At 45.5% G+C, this 22,228-nt stretch overlaps 1 protein-coding gene across 5 annotated transcripts in view; it reads right to left on the bottom strand.

The window, feature by feature from the left end:
* The window catches only part of SPECC1 (sperm antigen with calponin homology and coiled-coil domains 1), a 285,514-nt gene that overhangs the window by 8,857 nt on the left and 254,429 nt on the right, over positions 1-22,228 (bottom strand). For all 5 annotated transcript variants that reach the window (XM_040453091.1, XM_040453086.1, XM_040453087.1 and 2 more), the window contains 2 exons: positions 10,648-10,764; positions 3,831-3,890 (listed from right to left, as the gene is read on the bottom strand). In XM_040453091.1, the coding sequence (XP_040309025.1) occupies positions 3,831-3,890; positions 10,648-10,764 (177 nt within the window). The remainder of the gene's footprint in view (positions 1-3,830; positions 3,891-10,647; positions 10,765-22,228) is intronic.

The following is a 22,228-nucleotide window of genomic DNA, read 5'->3' as shown; positions in this document are numbered from 1 at the left end:
CTTCCTTTCTCTCTTTTCCTTCCTTCCTTCCTTCCTTCCTCCCTCCCTCCCTCCCTCCCTCCCTCCCTCCCTTCCTTCCTTCCTTTTTACTGACTAATCTTACAAGAGACCTTTATCAAAGACCCGGGGGTTTTTACTGCTGCCAATTCTGACTGCATGTATTTTAGAAGTGACATGTGTAATTAAGGATTATTTTTCAATCCACATCAAGACACTGAAGAGCAAGTTTAATAATGTAGGAAGTTTCTGTTTTGTTGATGGCACGAACTAGTTAAATGGCTCGCAAGCATCTCCAAATGCTTCTGAGATTAATTATTATGCTTGTATCTCCTCACAGACATCTGTAAAAATGCAGCCATTGGCTCTGACTGTTAGTTTGGCAAGATGATCTCATTCACTTCCTAGCTTTCACTGACTTCTGCAGTATGTCAGATAAAAAAACAGGGAAAAAAGGTGAAATTAAAAAAGAAGCAACTATTAGCTGGAACACTACAGAGAAAAACATTCTGTGTATGATACCATCTTCTAACAAGTTCGCATTTTTTCTTTGATTCCCCGCATTAATTATCTGTTGTTACTTGTTAGCTGTTCAGTGTTTCCGAAGGGAAGATAAATCAGATTCCCGTTCCTCCATCTTGGCCAGACATGTATGTCTCCCCCTTTCTAAATTCTCTAGCCTTTAATTTATAGGATAGGGACATCTGTTTCTTTTTAAAAAAAAAATTTTTTTTTCCAACGTTTATTTATTTTTGGGACAGAGAGAGACAGAGCATGAACGGGGGAGGGGCAGAGAGAGAGGGAGACACAGAATCGGAAACAGGCTCCAGGCTCTGAGCCATCAGCCCAGAGCCCGACGCGGGGCTCGAACTCACGGACCGTGAGATCGTGACCTGGCTGAAGTCGGACGCTTAACCGACTGCGCCACCCAGGCGCCCCAAGGGACATCTGTTTCTTGTAGAAAGTTTTGTAGAATTTGGGCTCACTGGCATTTTTGTGTGTGTGCGACTACATTTTTTAAACAATGAATTCAATTTCTTTCATGGTTGAAGTTCTACTTTTTGAGTGAGTTTTGGAGAAATAGTTACATTTAGTATTTGAAGAAATATATTTATATTTGTTTAGAAAACTGTCCGTTCTGATTTAAACTCATTAGCGTAACTTTGTTCATAGTACTGAAATTTCTATGATCGCTTTTCCATTTCTCAGACTCCCTTCATACTCTGCTGGTTGCAGAACTGTCTCTGTTATTTCCACTTGGGTTTTCCCCATCACTGATGAGACTGAACACCTCTTTAAGTGTTTATTAGCCATGCACGAGTTGCCATGCACCTCTCCTAAGGTGTCTTCTTTATTATTGGCTAGTAGAAATTATTTATAGATTACCTGTCCTCGCTTTACTTTTTACGCAGCTCCTTCCGTTATGATGTGTCTAGATGGGTCTTTTGTATTATTCATCTTTTAGAGATCCATCTTGTTAGAGATTCACCTTGTTAGAGACCAAGAATCTGTGGTCTTTCATCATTCTGGAAAAATTTCAGGCACCATTGCTTCAAATATTTTCTCTCCCACTCTTTCTTTCCTCTTCTGGAATTCCCACTGGCCATGGGACTTGGAAATGATCTGATTTTATCTTCCATTCTCTTAAGGTCAGTGACAGACACTATCAGTTGGTTAATCTAATGGCCGTTACCAACCCCCCTCTCCCTTGTAGATTTCCAGCTGAAGAGAATGGAGAACATTCACTGTTTACTTTCTCAAATTCCCTTGCAGCCGGGGTGGCCATGGAACAGAGTACTGCCAGCGAGCTGGAGGGACTCTGGGAAGCCTTTTGATTTCCTTATCAAAGGGGGGAAGACAGGAGGCACTTGCTCTAATCCATCCCACTCCCCTTCTTGCCCTGCAGATAGGAGTGATGTCTGGAGCTTGACAGCCATGTTTGGCCACAGAGGACATGGGGACAATGAGGTAATAGATTAAAGATGGTAGAGTGTAGACAAAACACACTCTGGGGTCCTTGATTATAACACTGAGTAGTGAACCACTCCTGAAACTGCTTTTGGACTTCTCATTAAAAAATAAAATTAACATCTTTATGGTTTAAGCAACTGTTAGTTGGTTTCCATTTCTTGAATTTGAATACATACTAATAAAACCTCTCTATTATATTTTCCATTTTTTAAATGTCTGTTTTATGTTCTGGATAACCTCCTTAGTTCTATTTTCCAGTCCAGTAGTTCTCTCTTCTTCTGTATCTAATCCGTTTTTCAACCCGAACGGGTTTTTTCTTTTTTTTTTTTAATTCCTAATTTTTACTTCTACAAGTTTCACTTGAATCTTTCCCCAAATCTTTTTTTATAGTACTATGCTTCTTCCTTATGAGTTTTAAAAAAATTTATTTGAGAGAGAGAACAAGCGGGGGAGGAGTAGAGAGACAGGGAGAGAGAGAATCCCTAAGCAGACTCTGCATTCTCAGCACAAAGCCCTATGCAGGGCTCAATCTCAGGAACCATTAGATCATGACCTGAGCCGAAAGGATGAGTTGGACGCTTAACTGACTGAGACACCCAGACGCCCCCTTGTGATTTTTGTTCTCTTTTTATCTCTTTATTTTTAAGTTTATTTATTTTGAGAATGAGAGAGACAGCATGTGTAAGTTGGGAAGAGGCAGAGAGAGAGAGAGAGACAGAGACAGAGACACCAAGAGAGTCCCAAGTAGCCTCTGCACTGTCAGCTGGGAGGTTGATGCAGGGCTAGAACTTGCAAACTGTGAGATCATGACTTGAGCTGAAACTAAGAGTTGGATACTTAACTGGCAGACTGAGCCACCCAGGCACCCCCCTCTTTTATCTCTTTAATATTCGCAAACATAGCCTTCTGTAGTCGCTTTCTTATTGTTTTATTATTTCAAGCTCTGGTAGATGATCCTCTTGTTTACTATGTCTACTGAATAGCTCAGCTAGTTCACTTTCTTGAGTGTTTTGTAATTTTGGATTGTGAATGTATTCTCAGTGGCCATTATACTACTAAGCCAGGAGCTTCCTGCCTCAGGCAGTATAAACTATCTTGTAGCACAGATATTATAAATTTGGACTCCAAACCTCATTTGGCCCAGTTTTCTTTTCTTATAGATTTTCCTTTTTCTGGCTACCAAAAAACAAAACAAAACAAAACAAAACAAAACAAAAACAACTCAGGTGGAGACCAAGCTTCCTGCCTAGACTGCCAGGCAGGGTTTTTTATTTTCCCCTTCACTGAGAAGAATGTTACTTTGTGAGCCTTGGTTTTGTGCAAGGGTCTCAGTACTAATGTCCCGTTTATGGGATCTCAGAGCCTTGTTTCTTGTTCCTGTGTTGGCATTTAAATAAAACCTATATCCATTAGGTACCCGTTTCCTGTGACCCCTCCACCGACACCCCCAGGCCTACTTCTGAGGGTTGTCACAGTCTCGGCTCATGCCTCATGGTTCTGGTTTTCACTTCTCTTTGAATTTATGACATCTGGTGATTTCCCATTCTTTTTTTAGACCTCAACTACATATTGATATTTTTTTAAATTGCATCTTATCAAATTTTATCGGATTTCAAGAGGGCTTTAATGATAATTCAGTCCACTGTGCTTCCAGAAATGAAATTTAGCCACAACGAAATCTTTGAAAACCCTCTAAATCATATGTGGTCAGACCAACTGGATATTTACATGTTAGGGATCGTGAGTAACAAATCTTCAGCAAATGGATTTTAATATTCTGTAAGAAATTGTGTAGATGGCATAAAGTTCTTTCTCCTACAGGTAGAACAAAGTATCACAAGGATACAAAATAGGATACTTACCAGGCTGGGTTTGATGCCCACACTTTCAGCTGCTTCAAATGCCAACAAGAGATTTCTTTTCTAGGTTAAAAAGACAGAAACTGGTATTACCAACTAAAAATAGATAGCTTTTAAAAAATAAAAATAAATAGCTTTTGTTAGGAAAGAACACTAAACGACGCTCCCATACAGATTATCTACTATTACAAAACACTCGAAATTTTAGGTCAAATATTCAAACAATAGTTTCAATCTAAGAAAAAAAAAGACTGACAGGTTGTAATTGGTACTAAAAATGACATTATTGGTGATTTCTGACCATCAAAGGTCAATCTGTGTTATTTTTTACTTTGTCACGATTCATGACATACATATTCTGTTGCGTATCAACTGTTGTTTAATTAATGTGCTATGTCATTTTCCCCTAGAATTCCGAAGGTACTGTTCCACAATTTGTAGCTTCTTTTTGAGACGCTTTCTGGCTGCTCCCTGCTGTTTCCTCGCCTGGATGGACTTAAGAATCACTTTAGTATGCCTCCTCCCCTCCATAATTCATTGGAGAATCATTAGGATTATGTTACAATTTAATTAAATTGATGTGTTAAACATGATCGAGAGTGTAATGTTTCTGTGAGTATTCATGTTTTATGTTCCCCAGTAGAATTTTGTGACTTTATGCCTTTAGATTAAAAAAAATTTTATATTGGGGCACCTAGGTGGCTCAGTCTGTTAAGCGTCCGACTTCAGCTCAGGTCATGATTTCATGGTTTGTGGGTCCGAGCCCCATATTGGGCTCTGTGCTGACAGCTCAGAGCCTGGAGCCTGCCTCACATTCTGTGTCTCCTTCTCTCTCTGCCCCTCCCCCGCTCATGCTCTGTCTCTTTCAAAAATAAATAAATTGAAAAAAAATTTTTTAAATAAAAAATTTTATATTTGTTTTCTTTTTTGGTGACTTTTTTTGAGAGAGTGCATGCGTGTACAAGAGGGAGAGAGAGAATATTTTTTTTTTCTTTTTTAAGTTTATCTATTTATATTGAGAGAAAGAGAGAGAGAGAGAGAGAGAGACAGCACGCTAGTGAGCATGAGTGGGGGAGGGGCAGGAGAGAGACTCCCAAGCAGGCTCCTCGCTGTCAGCTCAGGGCCTAACACGGGGCTCGATCTCACGAACCATGAAATCATGACCTGAGCCGAAATCAAGAAGCAGACGCTTAACTGACTGAGCCACCCAGGCGCCCCACATTTGGATTTTATACATATTCTTATCTGTTTTTCCATTTCCTCATGGCCTCTGCCCTCTGTCCTTGGGTGCACATCTGCTTCCTGCCCTGACGCTGAAGCAAACTCTCTGCTCTAGGTACCAGGTCACAGAAAAACACTCAGACAAGGCTACACATGTCTCGTACCAGTGTGTGGTCAGGGCCTGGGAAAGATGTTGATCTGCGGTCAGCTTGCCCAAGCCGCCAGCCCTCTTCCTCCACATTAAGGGAGATTAATGGGCAGGGACTAGAAACCTAACGCTGGTTTCCGTAACACTACTCTCTGTTCTGCTGAGAGGGGAGCTGAAAGCTGGCTCCTGGCTTCCTTTAATTGAGCCCAAACTTGGGGCAGCCATTTCCTATTCTGTGCTAATGAGGCCTTTATCCTTATTTTAAAGTCTTCTTGGTTAGTTTTGAGGAGCAAGGGGGTTTATAAGCCCTGTCTGCTACCATTATTCCAGAAGTCATGCCTTTTGATATGTAATGCCAAATCGTTTTCTAAAACACGACACCAGGGGGGCCTGGCTGGCTTAGTTGGTAGATCATGCGACTCTTCATCTCAGGGTCACGAGTTCAAGCCCCACGCTGGGCGTGAAGCCTATGAAATGACATGAAACGACAAGACACGACATGGCATGAGAAAATAAAAATGATACACCAATTTTCAATTCCAGCAACAGGGTGTAAGCGTCCACTTTCTCACACCCTTACTTGCATAGACTATTACGACCAAGCACTGTTATCTAATTCTCTCTCATCACATCACTGCTACGCCACTGCGAGATGGCCACTTATGGGGAGCAGCAGAGTGTGTCTGGGGCGGAAGCCAGGAAGGGCCTCACTCGGCCTCGCTCTGCCCACACGGGCCAGAGACCTTCCAGACCCAGGACGATGAGCCCCTGGTTAGAGACCTCTGCCGTTGGCCCCGTTGGCAGGGCATCTCACCTGAAACTGATAGCAGAAAGCACCCCAAGTCCAGAATTTTCCCTCTCACGTTAACATTTTGTTTCAGACACTGGCATGAAAACACTCCATTCTGTCAATTCTATCATCCGAATCTGCGTAGCCTCCGTGGAAGTTTCATAGGCTGACACACTGAAAAAAATGTGTAACTCATGTCTCCCCAGTGGCTTGGAAGACATCCTTGTTAGTTTTATCAGAAATTCCCTGCTTAGGACTGATGTCAGACTTCCATGGTTGCATCACTTCCGTCTGAATTGGGGCAACAGCTCACGACTTCTGAACTTCCCAGCTCACGACTTCATTAATCTCCCAGACCCACAGTCTCCCGCAATCTGACCTGGGTGCTCCCTGACTGCATTATCCTAGATTAAGGGGGGAGAAATTCAGCCCTACATGGAGAAAATACCAGCCCCTCTACCGCAAGGACAATAGGAAGTACACAGACAGTGGCTTCTGGCTGTCTGCAAATCTGCAGCAGGTCACTGGACAGCCAGCTGGGTGCTATGTGGGAGTCAGGGGCACCCACAGCGAGACGATACGGTTCCACAGGGAACATATGCTCATGGTTTCAAGGTGTGAAGGCACACACTTTTAGGTTCATTTTTCTCCAACAGCTGGGTAGCGATTTAGGACAAAGAGCCTAGATATGTTTTGCATTACAGCAGAGGAACATCGCGCATATACAGGAAGACTCCTGTTTTAGGTGGTGTATTCCTAAGTGCTCAGCCTTCTTATCAACTGTGGTTTTAGGGAGGGCCTCTGAATATTCTGAATTGTGTTCTGCCCGCTCTTTACTCCATTATCTTCATAATATGACATGGAAAAGGCAGAGACTAGAAAGTGAAGAGGGAGGGAAGAAAACGGACATCGAGGTCACGGCTGGATGTGAGGAGCACGATCACAGGCGGCGTGGACCCCGCATTGCCCTGCCCTGTGTCCTCCTCTCTGGCTGCTCTATCCTGGTTCCCTTTTTGGGTCACTCTCGACCTACACAACAGGCATTGGAGTCCTCAAGGTTGTTCCTTAGCCTTTTCTCTACGCCTCTGTGATACTGGGATTTATAGTAAGAAACATGTATTTGGTCTTTGTCCCTGGTTCCTGGCAGAGCTCCTAAAACCCTTATAATTTCCTACAGAAGAGCCACAGGGGCATCTTTTGTTACAATTTTTGGTTTTTGTCCTCAGTTCCAGAAATGGCTTCAGGACAATCATGTTGAAATAGATGTCTTTTGTTATTCATAACAAACTCCTTTCAACCACACCTGAGTTTATGTCAAAGAGGTGATGTTCCCCCAACCCCCAGATCACCTAAGGATGCCCTAGCAACCAGCCATGTGATCAAACGGTTGGAACTGTCAGTCCCACATTCCCCTGACCCCAACCTCAGGGACAGGAGACAGACTGGACACTGAGAGTTCAATCACAGATGGGCTGTGATTTAATCCATTGTGGCTGTGTCATGAAGCTTCCATAGAACTTAAAAGGGCGGGGTTCAGAAAGCACCTTGGATTGGTGACTCCATCTATGTGCTGGGAGGGTGGTGCACCCCAAAGTCCAAGGGGACAGAAGCTCCTGTGCTTGGGACCCTTCTGGACCCCACCCTATGGGTCTCCTCATCTGACTGATCATTAGTGTCCTTCAATATCCTTTGTAATAAACTGGTAGCCTAGTAAGTTCTGTGAGCCAGTCTAGCAAATTAACTAAACCTCAGGAAGGGGTCACAGGAACCTCTGAGTTACAGTTGGTCAATCAGAAGCACAGGCGACAGTCGAGTTGTGACTGGGGTCTGAGGTGAGACTGAGCCCTTAACCTGTGGGACCCGATGCTCCCTCCAGGTAGACAGTGTCAGAATGGAGATACACTTTAGGACATCCAGCTGGTGCTGCCAGATTGCTTGGTGTGGGAAAACCCCCCATCTGTTTACAGGAGTGTCAGAAGTGAAACACTGGCAGGAGCAGAGATGTACAGGAGTGTGTTTCTCCTCAGAACCCCCCTCACGACCTAGGACTGAGGTGATCGCTACTCCCATGGCTTTAAAACACCATCTATACCTGCCCTGTTTCATGCAGCAGTCACGCTTGACACGACGCTGTTTAAATTCTAATTCAAATTCAAAATTCTGTTTTCCAGTCATTTAAAGCCACATTCCATTAACAGCCCATATGGCTGGTGGCTACTGTACCGGACGGGACAAATATAGAACATTTCCATCACTTCTGTTCAATCAGGCAGCACTTATCTACTCATGGAAGACTCTTGGGGCGCCTGGGTGGCTCAGTCGGTTAAGTGGCCGACTTTGGCTCAGGTCATGATCTCGCGGTCCGTGAGTTCGAGGCCCGCGTCGGGCTCTGTGCTGACGGCTCGGAGCCTGGAGCCTGCTTCAGATTCTGTGTCTCCCTCTCTCTCTGACCCTCCCCCATTCATGCTCTGTCTCTCTCGGTCTCAAAAATAAGTAAAACGTTAAAAATAAAAAATTATTACTCATGGAAGACTCCTGACTCTTTCCAGCTCTGATCTCCCCTCTAAACTCCACATTTGGTATCCAACTGCCTGCCTGACGTTGCAAACTGCATACTTCGTGAACATTTTTGACTTGACATGATTAAAAACAGAACACTTTTTTTGCTTTCCAAATGTTTAATAGTCCTGTCCGGCCTGCTTCACAGACTATAAACAAAGCACCACGCACACATTTTATGTCTTGAAATTTGTACACACTCTGTGATGCTTAATTTTTTTTTTTTTAATTTTTTTTTTTAACGTTTATTTATTTTTGGGGGACAGAGAGAGACAGAGCATGAACGGGGGAGGGGCAGAGAGAGAGGGAGACACAGAATCAGAAACAGGGTCCAGGCTCTGAGCCATCAGCCCAGAGCCCGACGTGGGGCTCGAACTCACGGACCGCGAGATCGTGACCCGGCTGAAGTCGGACGCTTAACCGACTGCGCCACCCAGGCGCCCCTGTGATGCTTAATTTTATGTATCAACTTGGCTAGGTCGTGGTACCAGATATTTGGCCAACCATTATTCTAGATGTTTCTATGACAGTATTTTAAAAATGAGGTTAACATTTAAATCGGCAGATTTTGGGTAAAGCAAATTACCCACCAGAGTGTAGGTGGGCCTCACCCAATCAGTTGAAGGTCTTACTAGAAAAAGACTTCTCTCCCTTTGACAAAGAAGGATTTCTGCTAGGAAACTGCCTTTAGATTCCAACTGTAGCATTCAACTTTCTTATACACACACACACACACACACACACACACACACACACATACACATACACACTATTAGTTCTGTTTCTCTGGGGAACTCTAACACTCTAAAAAAAAAAATCATGGTCTAGTCAATTATTATCACCATCAGTGTCATGACCATTCTTTGGGCTTTATTTAAGCCCAAGTGTGGGATAATCAAAACAGAACTTTCCAGCATTTCTATTTGATCCCCATCTCAAAAATGGTCCGTCAGGCTAGACACATGGGGCCATCTTTCTTTCCTCTTGTCCTCCCCCACAACCAATCAGTTACTAAGTCCAGCTGATTCTATATCTAAGACCTATTTCTATATCTTTCTATTTACGATGCTACTGCCCCAGCCACAGCTAGAGGCTGGAGCCAGGGAAGCTGAGTCCTGGCTGAGCTGTTCACTCCCACAGCACGGGGCTTCCCCGGTAGCTCTTCTGAGGTTTCTCTATAGCATTACGTGCTGTAGGTTTACTCACTTGTGGACTGTCTCTCTACTTCAGAGGGCAAAGAACAGGTCCACATTGTTCACTGTTGTCTTTGCTACCGTGCGTGACACTTGGCAAGAAATACTTGGTGAGAGAATGAGTGCAGGGCCCAGAAGAGCATCTGCCAATGTACGCTCTGTGGAATACGGTTTTGTGGGACGTTCTAGGTTAGGATTTGGCAAGCTACCGCCCATGGACCAAATCTGGCCCGCAGCCCGTTTTTGTAAATAAAGTTTTATTGGAACACAGCATATGCCCATGCATTTTGTCTACAGCCGCTCAGGCACTCCAGTGGTAGATGAGTAGCTGTGACAGAGACCCGTGGACCCGCCAAGTCTACCATTTGGCCCTTAACAGGAAAGTCTGCCAACTCTTGTTATAGGTAATTATGTTGAAGACCATTCTGTGGATCTCATATACGCAGGGCTTAATAGAGTCACACAGGTGTCTTTAATGAAGGACTTCTTGAAGTCTTCACTGGGCTAATGAGAGCTGTGAATCTCTGAGAATGTGACATAATACACAGTTTCCCAAGCTTATTTGAGGAGGGACATCCTTTCGGTGGTGCTTTCTGGTTCCTTGGAAAAGACTTTGAAAATGCTGGCCAGGGTCTTGAAATTTCATCAGGGCCTTCTCTTAAAAAATGGGCGACAGGGACTTCTCAGCAGCCACAGTAAACTGGTCCTCACGGCCTTTTTCTAGCTAGTGAGGGAAACTGAGAAGTATTTACTGAGGGTGGGATCCTACAGCCTCATCATACACTCAGTAGTTAGCTAAGCCTGGTGTCAATAGCCTAATTTCCTCTTGGGGTCTCATCGGGATGTGCCAGTATGACAGGACTGGCATGTTCTAGAGGATCAGCAGGGCTGACTGGGCAGGTGACTTACTTTCTCCTGACTGTTCAGCTCCTGATACGGGATGTGGGCAGGCAGGTAGGTATGGAGGAGAGCACAGAAGGCCAAGCCATCACTCCAGCTGCTGCTGAAATTGGTGATATCGATGTTCTGTAGGGGAAAAGCAGCATTAGTCTCCAAACTGTGCAAAGTCAGAGAATACGGATGATACTTTGGGAAGATGGGTATCCGCCTCCGGGTTTGCAGGAAGGCCAGATAAGAAACCACCCAAGACTCCGGAAAGTCTTAATTAATTTGGGGACCGGCAATGGCCTGGTGCCACCCAAATCCGTTCACAGAATGGCATGGGAAAAAAAAAAGCCTTTAGAGCTCAAAACCCTGGGGAATTCATTTCTGCCTGCCCCGTGGCACATTAAAAGCTCAGAGACGTCTTATTCTCAAATTAGCCCACCCGATTAGCTGTGTATGCCCCAGCACTTCCCAGATTTATTTGGTCAAGGGGGAATCATCACCATCACCACCATCATCATCATCATCATCATGTATGACCCCAATTAACAACAGGTAGAGTGAGACAAAACGAGATCTTAAAAACCTACATGGCTGGTCCGTGGCTTATTCCTGCTAATACCCTCTTCTCCCCACAACGTGAAGGGCTTGTCAGGGGGAGAAAACCCTTCATGCTCAACAGCATCCTTGTTAGAACATCAAATCCCCAAGGATTATGAGGCTACCTGAGGAAACACCTTCCCCTCTGGAATAGGCTGGAGCCCCAGTAGCTACTTGGTAAACAGTGATTAGAAAACCAGAATCTGACTTTATATGGCTTGGCTCCCAGGCAGGTCCCCTGGGCTCGATAGCCCCGGGCCACGTCCACCTCTTGGAGCCTCACACCTGTCACCCACCTGCCTCTTTCTCTCTGACCGTGCTTCGTACTAACAGGGTTTTTCTTCCCTGGATTCCCAAAGCTCATCCCAAACGAAATGAAATGCCAGGTTCTCAAGCCCGCTAATTTCCTTAACGCCTTGTTTTATCTAGTGGCTGTTTAAATGTGCTGAAAAGGCCTGGGACAGGGATTCCTGCAAGGAGTGCAGATGTGTATGCTTCCATGGGCTTTGCTGAGTTTTAGGTGTGAGTTCTGAGCACTTCAAGTGCAATAAGAAAGAGGACTTGAGCAAGGGTGGGCTCCTTCTGCCGTCTCCCCACAGCTGCTGGAGCCTGGGGGAGACACGGAAGTCCTCTTTCTCCCCCGGAACCCCCCATCCTGGGATGCGGGAAGCCAGCACGGTCAGCAAAGTGGGCAAAGGTGAACGGATGGCCAACGGGCGGCTCTCTCCGAAGGCGTGGACGGGAACAGCCGGTCCCTCCCTGTGCCCAGACCAAATGCAAATGGGGCAGAGGCTCCACTCTGACTGCCCTGGGAGGTTATTCAGGGCGTCTCCACCAGAAGCAACGGCACTTTAATAGGAGAGGAAGGGTGAAGAGGAACGTGGCAGGAAGATAAACTGGAGTAGGGGAGGGAGACTTTATGGAGTGCTTCCTGAAGTGTGCGTAAAAGAAGCTTCCAAGAACACACGTGGGCGGACATGCGTAATAAAATACGGTGGAAGAGTTTACCATGTGGTTTCCTGGGGTGGGGGGGGAGGGGGTTGGAAGCAAATGGCTTTTATCATCTCGTTTGGACATTTTATCTAGATTTTCCCAGTGCCAGTTTGAGCGAGCTCAGCCTTTGGCGGCGATGTAGGTCAAATGCCTCACTTTACAGCCAAGACACTGAGGCCTGAGGAGATGGTGTCATACATCACACACAGGATTTACCTGGATGACGGATGCTTCAGCAGGCCAAGTCACACCCGCCCCCCGCCCCTCCCCGCCCCTCCCCGCCCCATGGCCCTTTCTATCAAACCTCCTCTGGCTTCTAGCTAGCGTCCGGGATGACCCAGGCGGACCTGAGAGCCTCCCCGCAAAGCACGGGCTTTCAGGGATGTCGGATTCTCCAGTCTGCTTTGCAGTGACATTCACCTGGGGGAAGGACAGCTGACTGAGAGCAACACACGACGATAATATCGCCTCTTCATCCTGGTTTTCATGACCCACGCACAAGCAAATGTTAAGAGCTGCTGAGCATCGGTGTTACAGAGAAGTCTGAGAATGCCCCGTCCCAGTTTCCAGGCTGAATGTGCAACAGCTGATCGTTTGGATTTTTGGCTTCAGAAAGCCTCTCTGGAGACTCTGGAGCTACTTGATGGGGCCTGGATGCTGCTTCAGAAATGGGAAGCATTGTAATTGTATGTTTTCTCAAAAGAAGAGGACAGACACAGGCGGGGGTCACGACCCGGCCGGTTTACTCCCAGTCTCAGGAGCTCGAACCAGAAGTCGTGCACCTGGGGCCCTGGGAAGTGGCAGCAAGGAGCTGGGCCGGGCCAGCCTGGGAAACCAGGTGTCCCAGCTCTTCTCAACATGGGAGTCCCCCTCCTTTCTTTGACTCGCAGAGGCTGTCTGAGGCCCCGTCTGCAAACCCATCTCTCACGGTAGTGCTCTCTCCGAAAGGCAATGTTGCCATACAACTTCATTTTCTAGGAAAAGAAACTGAGGTCGTAAGAAGTGGTGTTTGAGTCAGAAAAAGGCCAACCGTTCCGTGATCAAGATGGGAGTCCCTTAAGCAGGAGCCCCCTTACATACAAAGCTCCCAAAATGGGAGTGGGAAGGGCAGTCACCTCGACTGTCCACGATGTGTCTGTTCCTGGGCATCTGCTCATTTAATTCTCAGAACGGCCGTACGGGGCAAGTAGCAATGTGCCCCACTGCACAGATGAGGAAGCCGAAGGAGGAAGAAGTACCTCCGGGGCCAGAGCCAGGGACGGACTCCAGCTGTGGGTCGTGCCTTGCTGCACAGCCTTCCCTTCTTCACGAATTTACTCGACACCTAAAGCTTTTAAGATTTGATAAGTCTTTCACTTCCTAAAATGTGAGAACATTTTGTACACTTATCTCTTGTGCCATTTTTTTTTTTTTTTTTTGTGATACAAAACGTCATTTCCCTGCATCTGCATGGCCTTCAGAAGCGTCGTGAGAGGCCGAATAGAGCGGAAGGAGCGACGATGCCGTCCTGTCTCACAAAGCCGACACAGTGCCCGGTAGTTTAGTTAACTGGGTGCCATTTAAAAACAGTTTTTGATCTAGAAGTATAAATGAGCCACAGGCTGAGACTAAAATCTGGTGAGATCAAAGCCGGGGTTGAAAAAAGATCCATCTAAATCGCTCCCCAACCTCAGGGGAGCTCAGAGAACCCGGATGTTTCCGGCCAGATGGCAGCTGGCGGGCCTCTCTGGAAATGGGAGGTACGCTGTAAAGCAGACCCTGGCATTTCAGCAGCAAGACCACACCAACACTATACAAGAAATAGGAGTAGTGCCCTATCTTTAAAAAGAAACGGAATTATGGAAATTCCAACATCTAGTCAGGTTATCAAATCCAACGTCAAGGTCAGGAAATGCTTCTCTTTCATGTAACCCACCCTCACCCTGTTTGAGACTCTGAGTTGTTCTGACACTGGCAGGGACGGAAGACAACCAGGTATGATCGGTAGCATTATACTCCTTCCCAGAACATGACGATCAGTTAAAACCTTGACCTTTCTTAGGGTAGAGGGGAACGATCTCAATTCCAGTGCCCTGCATGTCATCTGGAATCGTAATTCTATTTGAACGAGAGAATCCAAAATTCCTAAGTCAACTCAGCTGGCAGAACAATTAAGAACACGTGTGTGTTGGGGCGCCTGGATGGCTCAGTCGGTTAAGCGGCCGACTTCGGCTCAGGTCACGATCTCGCGGTCCGTGAGTTCAAGCCCCGCGTCAGGCTCTGTGCTGACGGCTCGGAGCCTGGAGCCTGCTTCGGATTCTGTGTCTCCCTCTCTCTCTGCCCCTCCCCCGTTCATGCTTTGTCTCTCTCTGTCTCAAAAATAAATAAACGTTAAAAAAAAATTAAAAAAAAAAGAACACGTGTGTGTTTATGATGCCTCGTGTAAGATGATGTAAAGCACCACACAAATCTCAAGAGTTGCCGTTGCTGCTATCTTTGCTCACTGAGGTGTATTTTGGGGAGCTATGCGACATGTTTCAGTGAATGAGGAGCTAGCGGATGGGGTGTGCCATGCTTTGACAGTGTTCACGGCTTTCACATGGAGGGAAGCTAGGCAGGGTGTGTGGGTCCCAGCGAAATGGGCTGAGACACAGAACTGATGCAGGAACCAGAGACGGAGGACGAGGCAATCATGGCAGGAAGGTGCTCGTGTGGACAGGACCAAGGCACTGGGTGACGGGCAGGAAGACAACAGCTTCTTGGGTATGGCTGGCTGGCCAATCCCAAGAACCCCAGGAGCCAAGCAAGGACTAATTCTAGGTCCTACCCCTAAACAGGGTGAGGGGGGCGGTGAAAAGTCTTAGTTTTGGCTAGAGATGATCAGGATTGGCTTGGCCTTGGGCCGGGGGGGGGGGGGGGGGTGGGAGGTGATTCTTGCTGAGCTGGTGCTCAATGCCCACAGATGAACCTCTGACTTAGGACAAAAACTCAGGATAATAATACATATACCCCAGGCGGTATATTTCCCAATTGGGAATAATTTCCCAACTGGGATAATCTTCCCAATTATCATTCAGCTGAATTCAAAAGAATAACTAAGAGGAAAAGCGGAAAACGATCAACAAGGCATTCTAAAAATAACAACGTATACCATCCATTACTTTCCTTGTTATCTATTCCTGAATAAAATTGACTATGATAACCGGAAGTTAGTAACGGAAAGAGAACATACAGAGGATTCTGGGGGTGCTGGCAATGCTATGTTTCAGGACCTGAATGCTGATTATACGGGTATCTTCATTTCACGAAATTTCATTGCACTGTACTCTTGTACGTTCTATCTCAGTAAGAAAGGGAGGGAAGGAGAAAGACCGACTCTGATCATCCTAAGGGACTGACTTGTGGCTGTTAAAAAGAAGTACACTTTCTGGGTTTTATCTACTGTAAGATTTACTGGGGGGGGGGGGGGGAAAGCAGAGCAAAAACCCAAAGACACGTACTGATTATTTCCCCAGGGGAAATGGTTAATTACACATTGCAAATTAACTTTCTCTGGGATATAAATACCTTAGAGATATTTCTGAGAAGAAGAGAATTCTGGGGAAAGGAAATCTCAGATAGAGAGATAGGAAGAGATATAGATAGACAGATACAGATATAAAAAGTAACAATCCAAGCATCTCCAAAATAAGTTCCTATGAATGCTCAGAAAAAAATTTTTTAAGATATACAATTTTGTCCTCGGCACAGCAAAAGTCATTTGAGAAAAGTGAATACCCTGGAGAGTATTTACATGGGACTATCCAAGAATATTCCGAAGGCTGAGACCATAGACAAAGTTCTATGCGGAGGCAGCACTCTTAAATTACACAGTGGGACAAAATCCAACAAACTATATCATTTGCTTCTAGAAGGTTCTGTCATTTGCCTTTTGTTGCCTGGCAACACCAACGTTTGGTGAAAACATCCACCGCTGGAGGGGGAAGCTGGGAGCACACAATGAAACGGGTCCCACGCTCGACCCCACAGGGGCCACGACAGGACCTCATTCCCACTGCTCCGGCATCTCTTCTGGGGCTTTGTAGATTCCTCCACGAGATTTCTATGAATGGGGTGACTCCGTGTGCACTGAATAGAAAAGTTTAAAAAATTTAAAAAGACAAAAAACCCTGCAAAGCTCCCAGGAAGAAGGCAGAGGCCCGATTAGGAAATGCAGCCTGCTGGAATGTAGGAAGCCGGCAGAGTAGAAGAATCCTGAGTGCGCACCTCCTCACGTGGACACATCAAGGCTGCAACTACACACGTAGCGACTCCCTCTGGAAACGGCCTCAAAACCAACAGAACAGCTCTTCCGCAGCTAAAGATGAAAGAAAAAGCCACATCGAGAAGGGTAGGAGGGGCAGAGACACGGTCGGGAACCAACCCCCCCACCCCATGCAGTGACCCCCAGTGGAAGGGCTGTCACAGGCATGGAGGTCGGTCCTCTCCGAGGAGCGAGGGGATCAAGCCCCACGTTGGGTATTCCCCCATAAGATGAACTCCCATAAGATCCCGGCTTTGAAAATCAGTGGGACTTAAATCTGGGAGAGCCTGAGGGCTACAGGAAATGGAGACTCTGCTCTTAAGGGGTCAGTGCACTGTTACCACTGGATTGCAGACCCAGCACAGAGGCAGCAGTTTTTGAAAAGCACCTGGCTTATAGTGGAAGGGGGTTTACTGATTTTAAAAATGTCTGCCAGGGGAGCAGAGATGTGTAGGAACTTTCTCTGGTAATGGAGGTGTGCTGGCAGGCGCCATTTTTCTTGCCTTCCTTCAGCCTAGCTGGCCCGAGGCTGGGGACAGCCAGCTCTGATACTCCCCATCTACTTTGCTAGCACTGCTTGCCCAGCCCTGTGTTGCCCTGCAGACCCACACACCCAGCCCACTCACTCTGGCAGGTGCCCCTCCAAAGTGGTTCCTGCCCTGCCAACACCTGGTGGGCAGTCCCAGCTGGGACCCATGCCCCTCCTGACTCATGCCCTGGGGCAGAGGGGCAGCCTGCCCACTAGTAGGCCTGTAACTGTCATGGTGGGGCCTCTTGGCCAGCTGTGCTGGGGGCAGCCCAGTCCACCAGCAGGTCCCCAGCAGCTGAGACAGGAGGGCTAATGATCTGGACACAGGATAGTGCCAATTGTCCAAACTGAGCATTAAAAAAAAAAAAAAAAAAAAAAAAGAATAAAACAAAAGGGGATAAGTTAAGAAATCTCTGGGACAACATTAAGCATACTAATATCTGCATTACAGGGATCCTAGAAGAAGAAAGAGAAAGGGTCAGACGACTTATTCGAAGACAGAACAGCTGCAAGTTTCCCTAACCTTGGGAAGGATATGGACATCCGGGTCCTGGAATCACAGAGAGCCCCCAAAACGGTGAATCCAAGGAAGTTCACACCAAGACACGTAATGAGGAAAACAGCTAAACTTAAAGAAAAAGAGAATCTTAAGGCAGCAAGAAAAAAAGCAGTTACATATGGGAAAAATCCCGTTCAGTAATTTGAATCAGGCTGGAAGGGAGAGGCAGGACATATTCAAGGTGCCGAAAGGAAAAAACCTACGACCAAGGATTCCCTACTTGCAAAGTTATCGTTCAGAAGCGAGGGAGAGATGGAGTTTCCCAGACAGACAAAAGCTAAGGAGTTCATCACCACTAAATCAGCCTTACATGAAATGTTACATGGACCTCTTTAAGCAGAAAATAAGGCTATGACTAACTAGAAGTAAGAAAATTATGAAAGTGAAACGTTATCTGTTCAAAACCCGCTGTGCCCCGCCCCAAGCCACACTTTTACAGACAAATTCACAGGAGTCTGCACTTGGCCCTAACTCCGTTTTTCTAGGTCACGGCACCCTCCATTCTCAGAAATTAGACCCCAACTACAAAACAGATTCTTTTCCAGCCTGACCACAACCCACATCCCATACGAGCCCTGGACAGAGCCCCTCGAGACACCTGCTGCTCTACCTGGCCAAGAGTCGACCCCCTCAGCACACCCCCCATGGGTGAAGCTACAACCCTCTCACATTCTTAAAAAAAAAATCTTGGGGCACCTGGGTGGCTCAGTTGGTTAAGCGTCCGACTCTTGATTTCAGCTCAGGTCATGATCGCACGGTCCCCCTGAGTCAGGCTCTGAGCGGACAGTGTGGAGCCTGCTTGGGATTGTCCCTCTCCCCTCTCTCTCTGTCCCTCCCCTGTTTTCAGTCTCTCTCTCAAAATAAATAAATAAACATTAAAAAAAAAAAAAAAACAAACCTGGGGCACCTAAGTGGCTCAGTCGGTCGAGCGTCTTGACTTCAGCTCAGGTCATGATCTCGCAGCGGGTTCGAGCCCCGCTTCGGGCTCTGTGCTGACAGCTCAGAGCCTGAAGCCTGCTTTGGATTCTGCCCCTCCCCCACTCATGCTCTGTCTCTGTCTCTCTCAAAAATAAATAAACATTAAAAAAAAAAAAACCCAATGGCATTTTCCACAGAACTAGAATAATCTGAAAATTTGTATGGAACCACAAAAGACTCTGGATAGCCAAAGTTATCTTGAGAAGGAAGAACAGGAATGGGGATTATCACAATCCCGGATTTCAAGATATACTATAAGCCTGTAGTGATCAAAACAGTATGGTACAGGCACATAAACAGACATGTAGATCAATGGAACAGACTAAAGAGCCCGGAAATAATCCCATGCTTATATGGTCAGTCTACAACAAAGAAGGCGAGAATATACAACTGGGAAAAGACAGTCTGTTTAATACATGGTGCTGGGAAAACTGGCCAGCAACATGCAAAAGAATGAAACTGGACCACTTTCTGACACCATACACAACAATAAACTCCATAAACTCAAGACTTGAAACCATTAAACTCCTAAAAGAAAATAGGCAATAAACTCTTCAACATCAGACTAGGCAATATTTTTTTTTTTTTTTTTTTGCATCTATCTCCTCAGGGAAGGGCAACAAAAGCAAAAATAAACGACGGGACTGCATCAAACTAAAAAGTTTTTGCACCACAGTTTTGCATTTCACTAAAAAGTGAAGGAATTCATTAACAAAATGAAAAGGCAGCCTACTGACTGGGAGAAGATATTCGCAAATGACATATCTGATAAGAGGTTAATATGCAAAGTATATAAAGAACTCCTATAATTCAACACCAAAACAAACCAACCAACCAAACAAACACCAAGCAATCCAATTAAAAAACGGGCAGACCTGAATGGGTGTTTTTCTAAAGAAGACGTGAAACCATGCAGATGGTCCACAGATACATGAAAAGATGGTCAACATCACTCATCATCAGGGAAATGCAAATCAAAATCACAAGGAGATACCACCTCACACCTGTCAGAATGGCTAACATTAATAACTCAGGCAACAACAGATGTTGGTGAGGATGCGGAGAGAGAGGATCTCTTTTGCACTGCTGGTGGGAATGTAAATTGGTACAGCCACTAAAAAAATAAAGTGTGGAGGTTCCTCAAAAAATTAAGAATGGAAATACCACATGATCCAGTGATTCTACTTCTGGGTATATACCCAAAGAGAATAAAAACCCCAATTTCAAAGTACGTATGTGCTGCTATATTTATTGCATTATTTACAATAGCCAAGATATAGAAGCAACCCAAGTGCCCACTGATCGGTGAATGGATGAAGAAGATGTCACACACACACACACACACGCACACGCACACGCACACGCACACACGCACACTGGAATATCATTCAGCCATAAGAAAGAATGAAATCTTGCTGTCTGTGACAACAAGAACCTGCAGGGCATGATGCTAAATGAAATAAGTCAGACAGAGTAAGACACACATCATGTGATTTCACTTACATGTGGGATATAAAAAAAACAAAATGTAGGAACAAACAAATAAAAACCCAGAAACAGACTCATAAACATAGAGAATAAACTGGTGGTTGCCCCTGTGGAAGGGGTCGGGAGATGGGCAAAATAGGTAAAGAGGATTAATAGGTACAAACTTCCAGTTATAAAATAACAAAGTTAGGGGCGCCTGGGTGGTTCAGTCGGTTAAGCATCCAACTTCAGCTCAGGTTGTGATCTCGTGGTCCATGAGTTCAAGCCCCGCGTCGGGCTCTGTGCTGACAGCTCAGAGCCTGGAGCCTGTTTCGGATTCTGTGTCTCTCTCTCTCTGACCCTCCCCTGCTCATGCTCTGTCTCTCTCTGTCTCAAAAATAAATAAAGGCTAAAAAAATTTTTTTTAATAAAAAAAATAACAAAGTTACAGGGATGAAAAGTACAGCATTGGGAATACAGTCAATAATATTGTAATAATGCTGTACGGTGACAGATGGTAACACACTTATTGTGGTGAACATTTAGTAACGTATATACATGTTGAATCACTATGTTGTATGTCCGAAACTAATATAATATTGTATGTCAACTATAATTCCGTTAAACATCAAAAAAGAAAATGCAGTCTGTCCACTGCCACAGGAACTAGATGTCTTGGGCACACAGTGACCTAAATATCCTCATTCCTGGGACTTCTCTGAGACTCTTTTTTGACATGTCTTTATTGTCACAGCTGTAGAATCAGACCAAGTTTTTTTTGCATGGGGGGAGGGGTGTAACAATTTATGGATCGTACAGAACAAAAGTTCATTTCTCACCATGGGCTTTGGGGTTCATTCCTTGCACTGGGTAGATGTCTACACCCGTCCAGTTCTAGTATCCCTGTTCTGATCTCAGGCTATCTGGTAAACCTCAGCAGGAGGCCCCACATATGGACAGCACAGCCCACAGTCACGGACACATGGTGACTCACACAGAGAGCACTTGGGACCCTCCTCTGCACAGCTTTTTCCTTTCTGATGCCTCGTCCCCTAGAACATTGCTGTTTCAGCTGCCAGTAGTGGCTGTCCCCCTCAGTGTGGATCCCACCCTGGTTCCCCATACTGTGACATGGAAACTATTCCCAAGCAGAGGGCTGGTGATCATGGAGGTCACCTCGTGAGTTTCCCTTCTCTTGGACATTAGTTATCTGGCGATAAGCTCCAGATGGCTAAATTTCAAAGCTAAAATTAAACATTATTAGAATCTACATAAATAGGTTTATACCCTTGGGGGAAAGAAAGCCATGTAAGGCATAAAATGCAAAGAGTATAAAAGAAGGGACTGAGAAAACTGGTTATATAAAATTAAGTTTCTGCATAACAAAAATTATAAGCAATATAAATACATATATAGCAAACCACTAATACCTGGAATATATTCTTTTTAATTTTCTTAAAATGTTTGTTTATTCTTTGAGAGAGATAGACAGCATGAGCAGGGGAGGGGCCGAGAGAGAGGGAGACAGAATCTGAAGCAGGTTCCAGGCTCCGAGCTGTCAGCACAGAGCCCGACGCGGGGCTTAAAGTCATGAACTGCAAGATCATGACCTGAGCAGAAGTTGGACGCTTAACTGACTGAGCCACCCAGATGCCCCTGGAATATATTCTTATAATCAATAAGAGAAAACAAGTCAAGGAAAACTTAGCAGAGGAATGTATCAGTAATGCAATGAAGAGGAAATATAGTCAGAAACATCTGAAAAGGTGTTGCCTCACCAGAAAGTAAAAATAGTGAACTGTGTTCACTCATCAAATTGGCAAAAGTTGGGGCGCCTGGGTGGCGCAGTCGGTTAGGCGTCCGACTTCAGCCAGGTCACGATCTCGCGGTCCGGGAGTTCGAGCCCCACGTCAGGCTCTGGGCTGATGGCTCAGAGCCTGGAGCCTGTTTCCGATTCTGTGTCTCCCTCTCTCTCTGCCCCTCCCCCGTTCATGCTCTGTCTCTCTCTGTCCCAAAAATAAATAAACGTTGAAAAAAAAAATCAAATTGGCAAAAGTTAAAAAGATTTTTAATTCACAGAGTTAATGAAGATGTGGGGAAATGGGTGTTCCTCCATTGGCTGACGGGAATACAGATTGGTACAGGCTTTTGGGGGGGCAACTGGAAACATTTTTTTAAATAAAAATATGGGGCGCCT

The sequence above is a fragment of the Herpailurus yagouaroundi genome, unplaced genomic scaffold, assembly GCF_014898765.1.
Source record: "Herpailurus yagouaroundi ecotype Mexico unplaced genomic scaffold, PumYag 208, whole genome shotgun sequence".
NCBI lineage: Eukaryota > Metazoa > Chordata > Mammalia > Carnivora > Felidae > Herpailurus > Herpailurus yagouaroundi.
The sequence above is the reverse complement of the archived record's forward strand: the minus strand, read 5'-3'. Positions and strand labels throughout refer to the sequence as shown.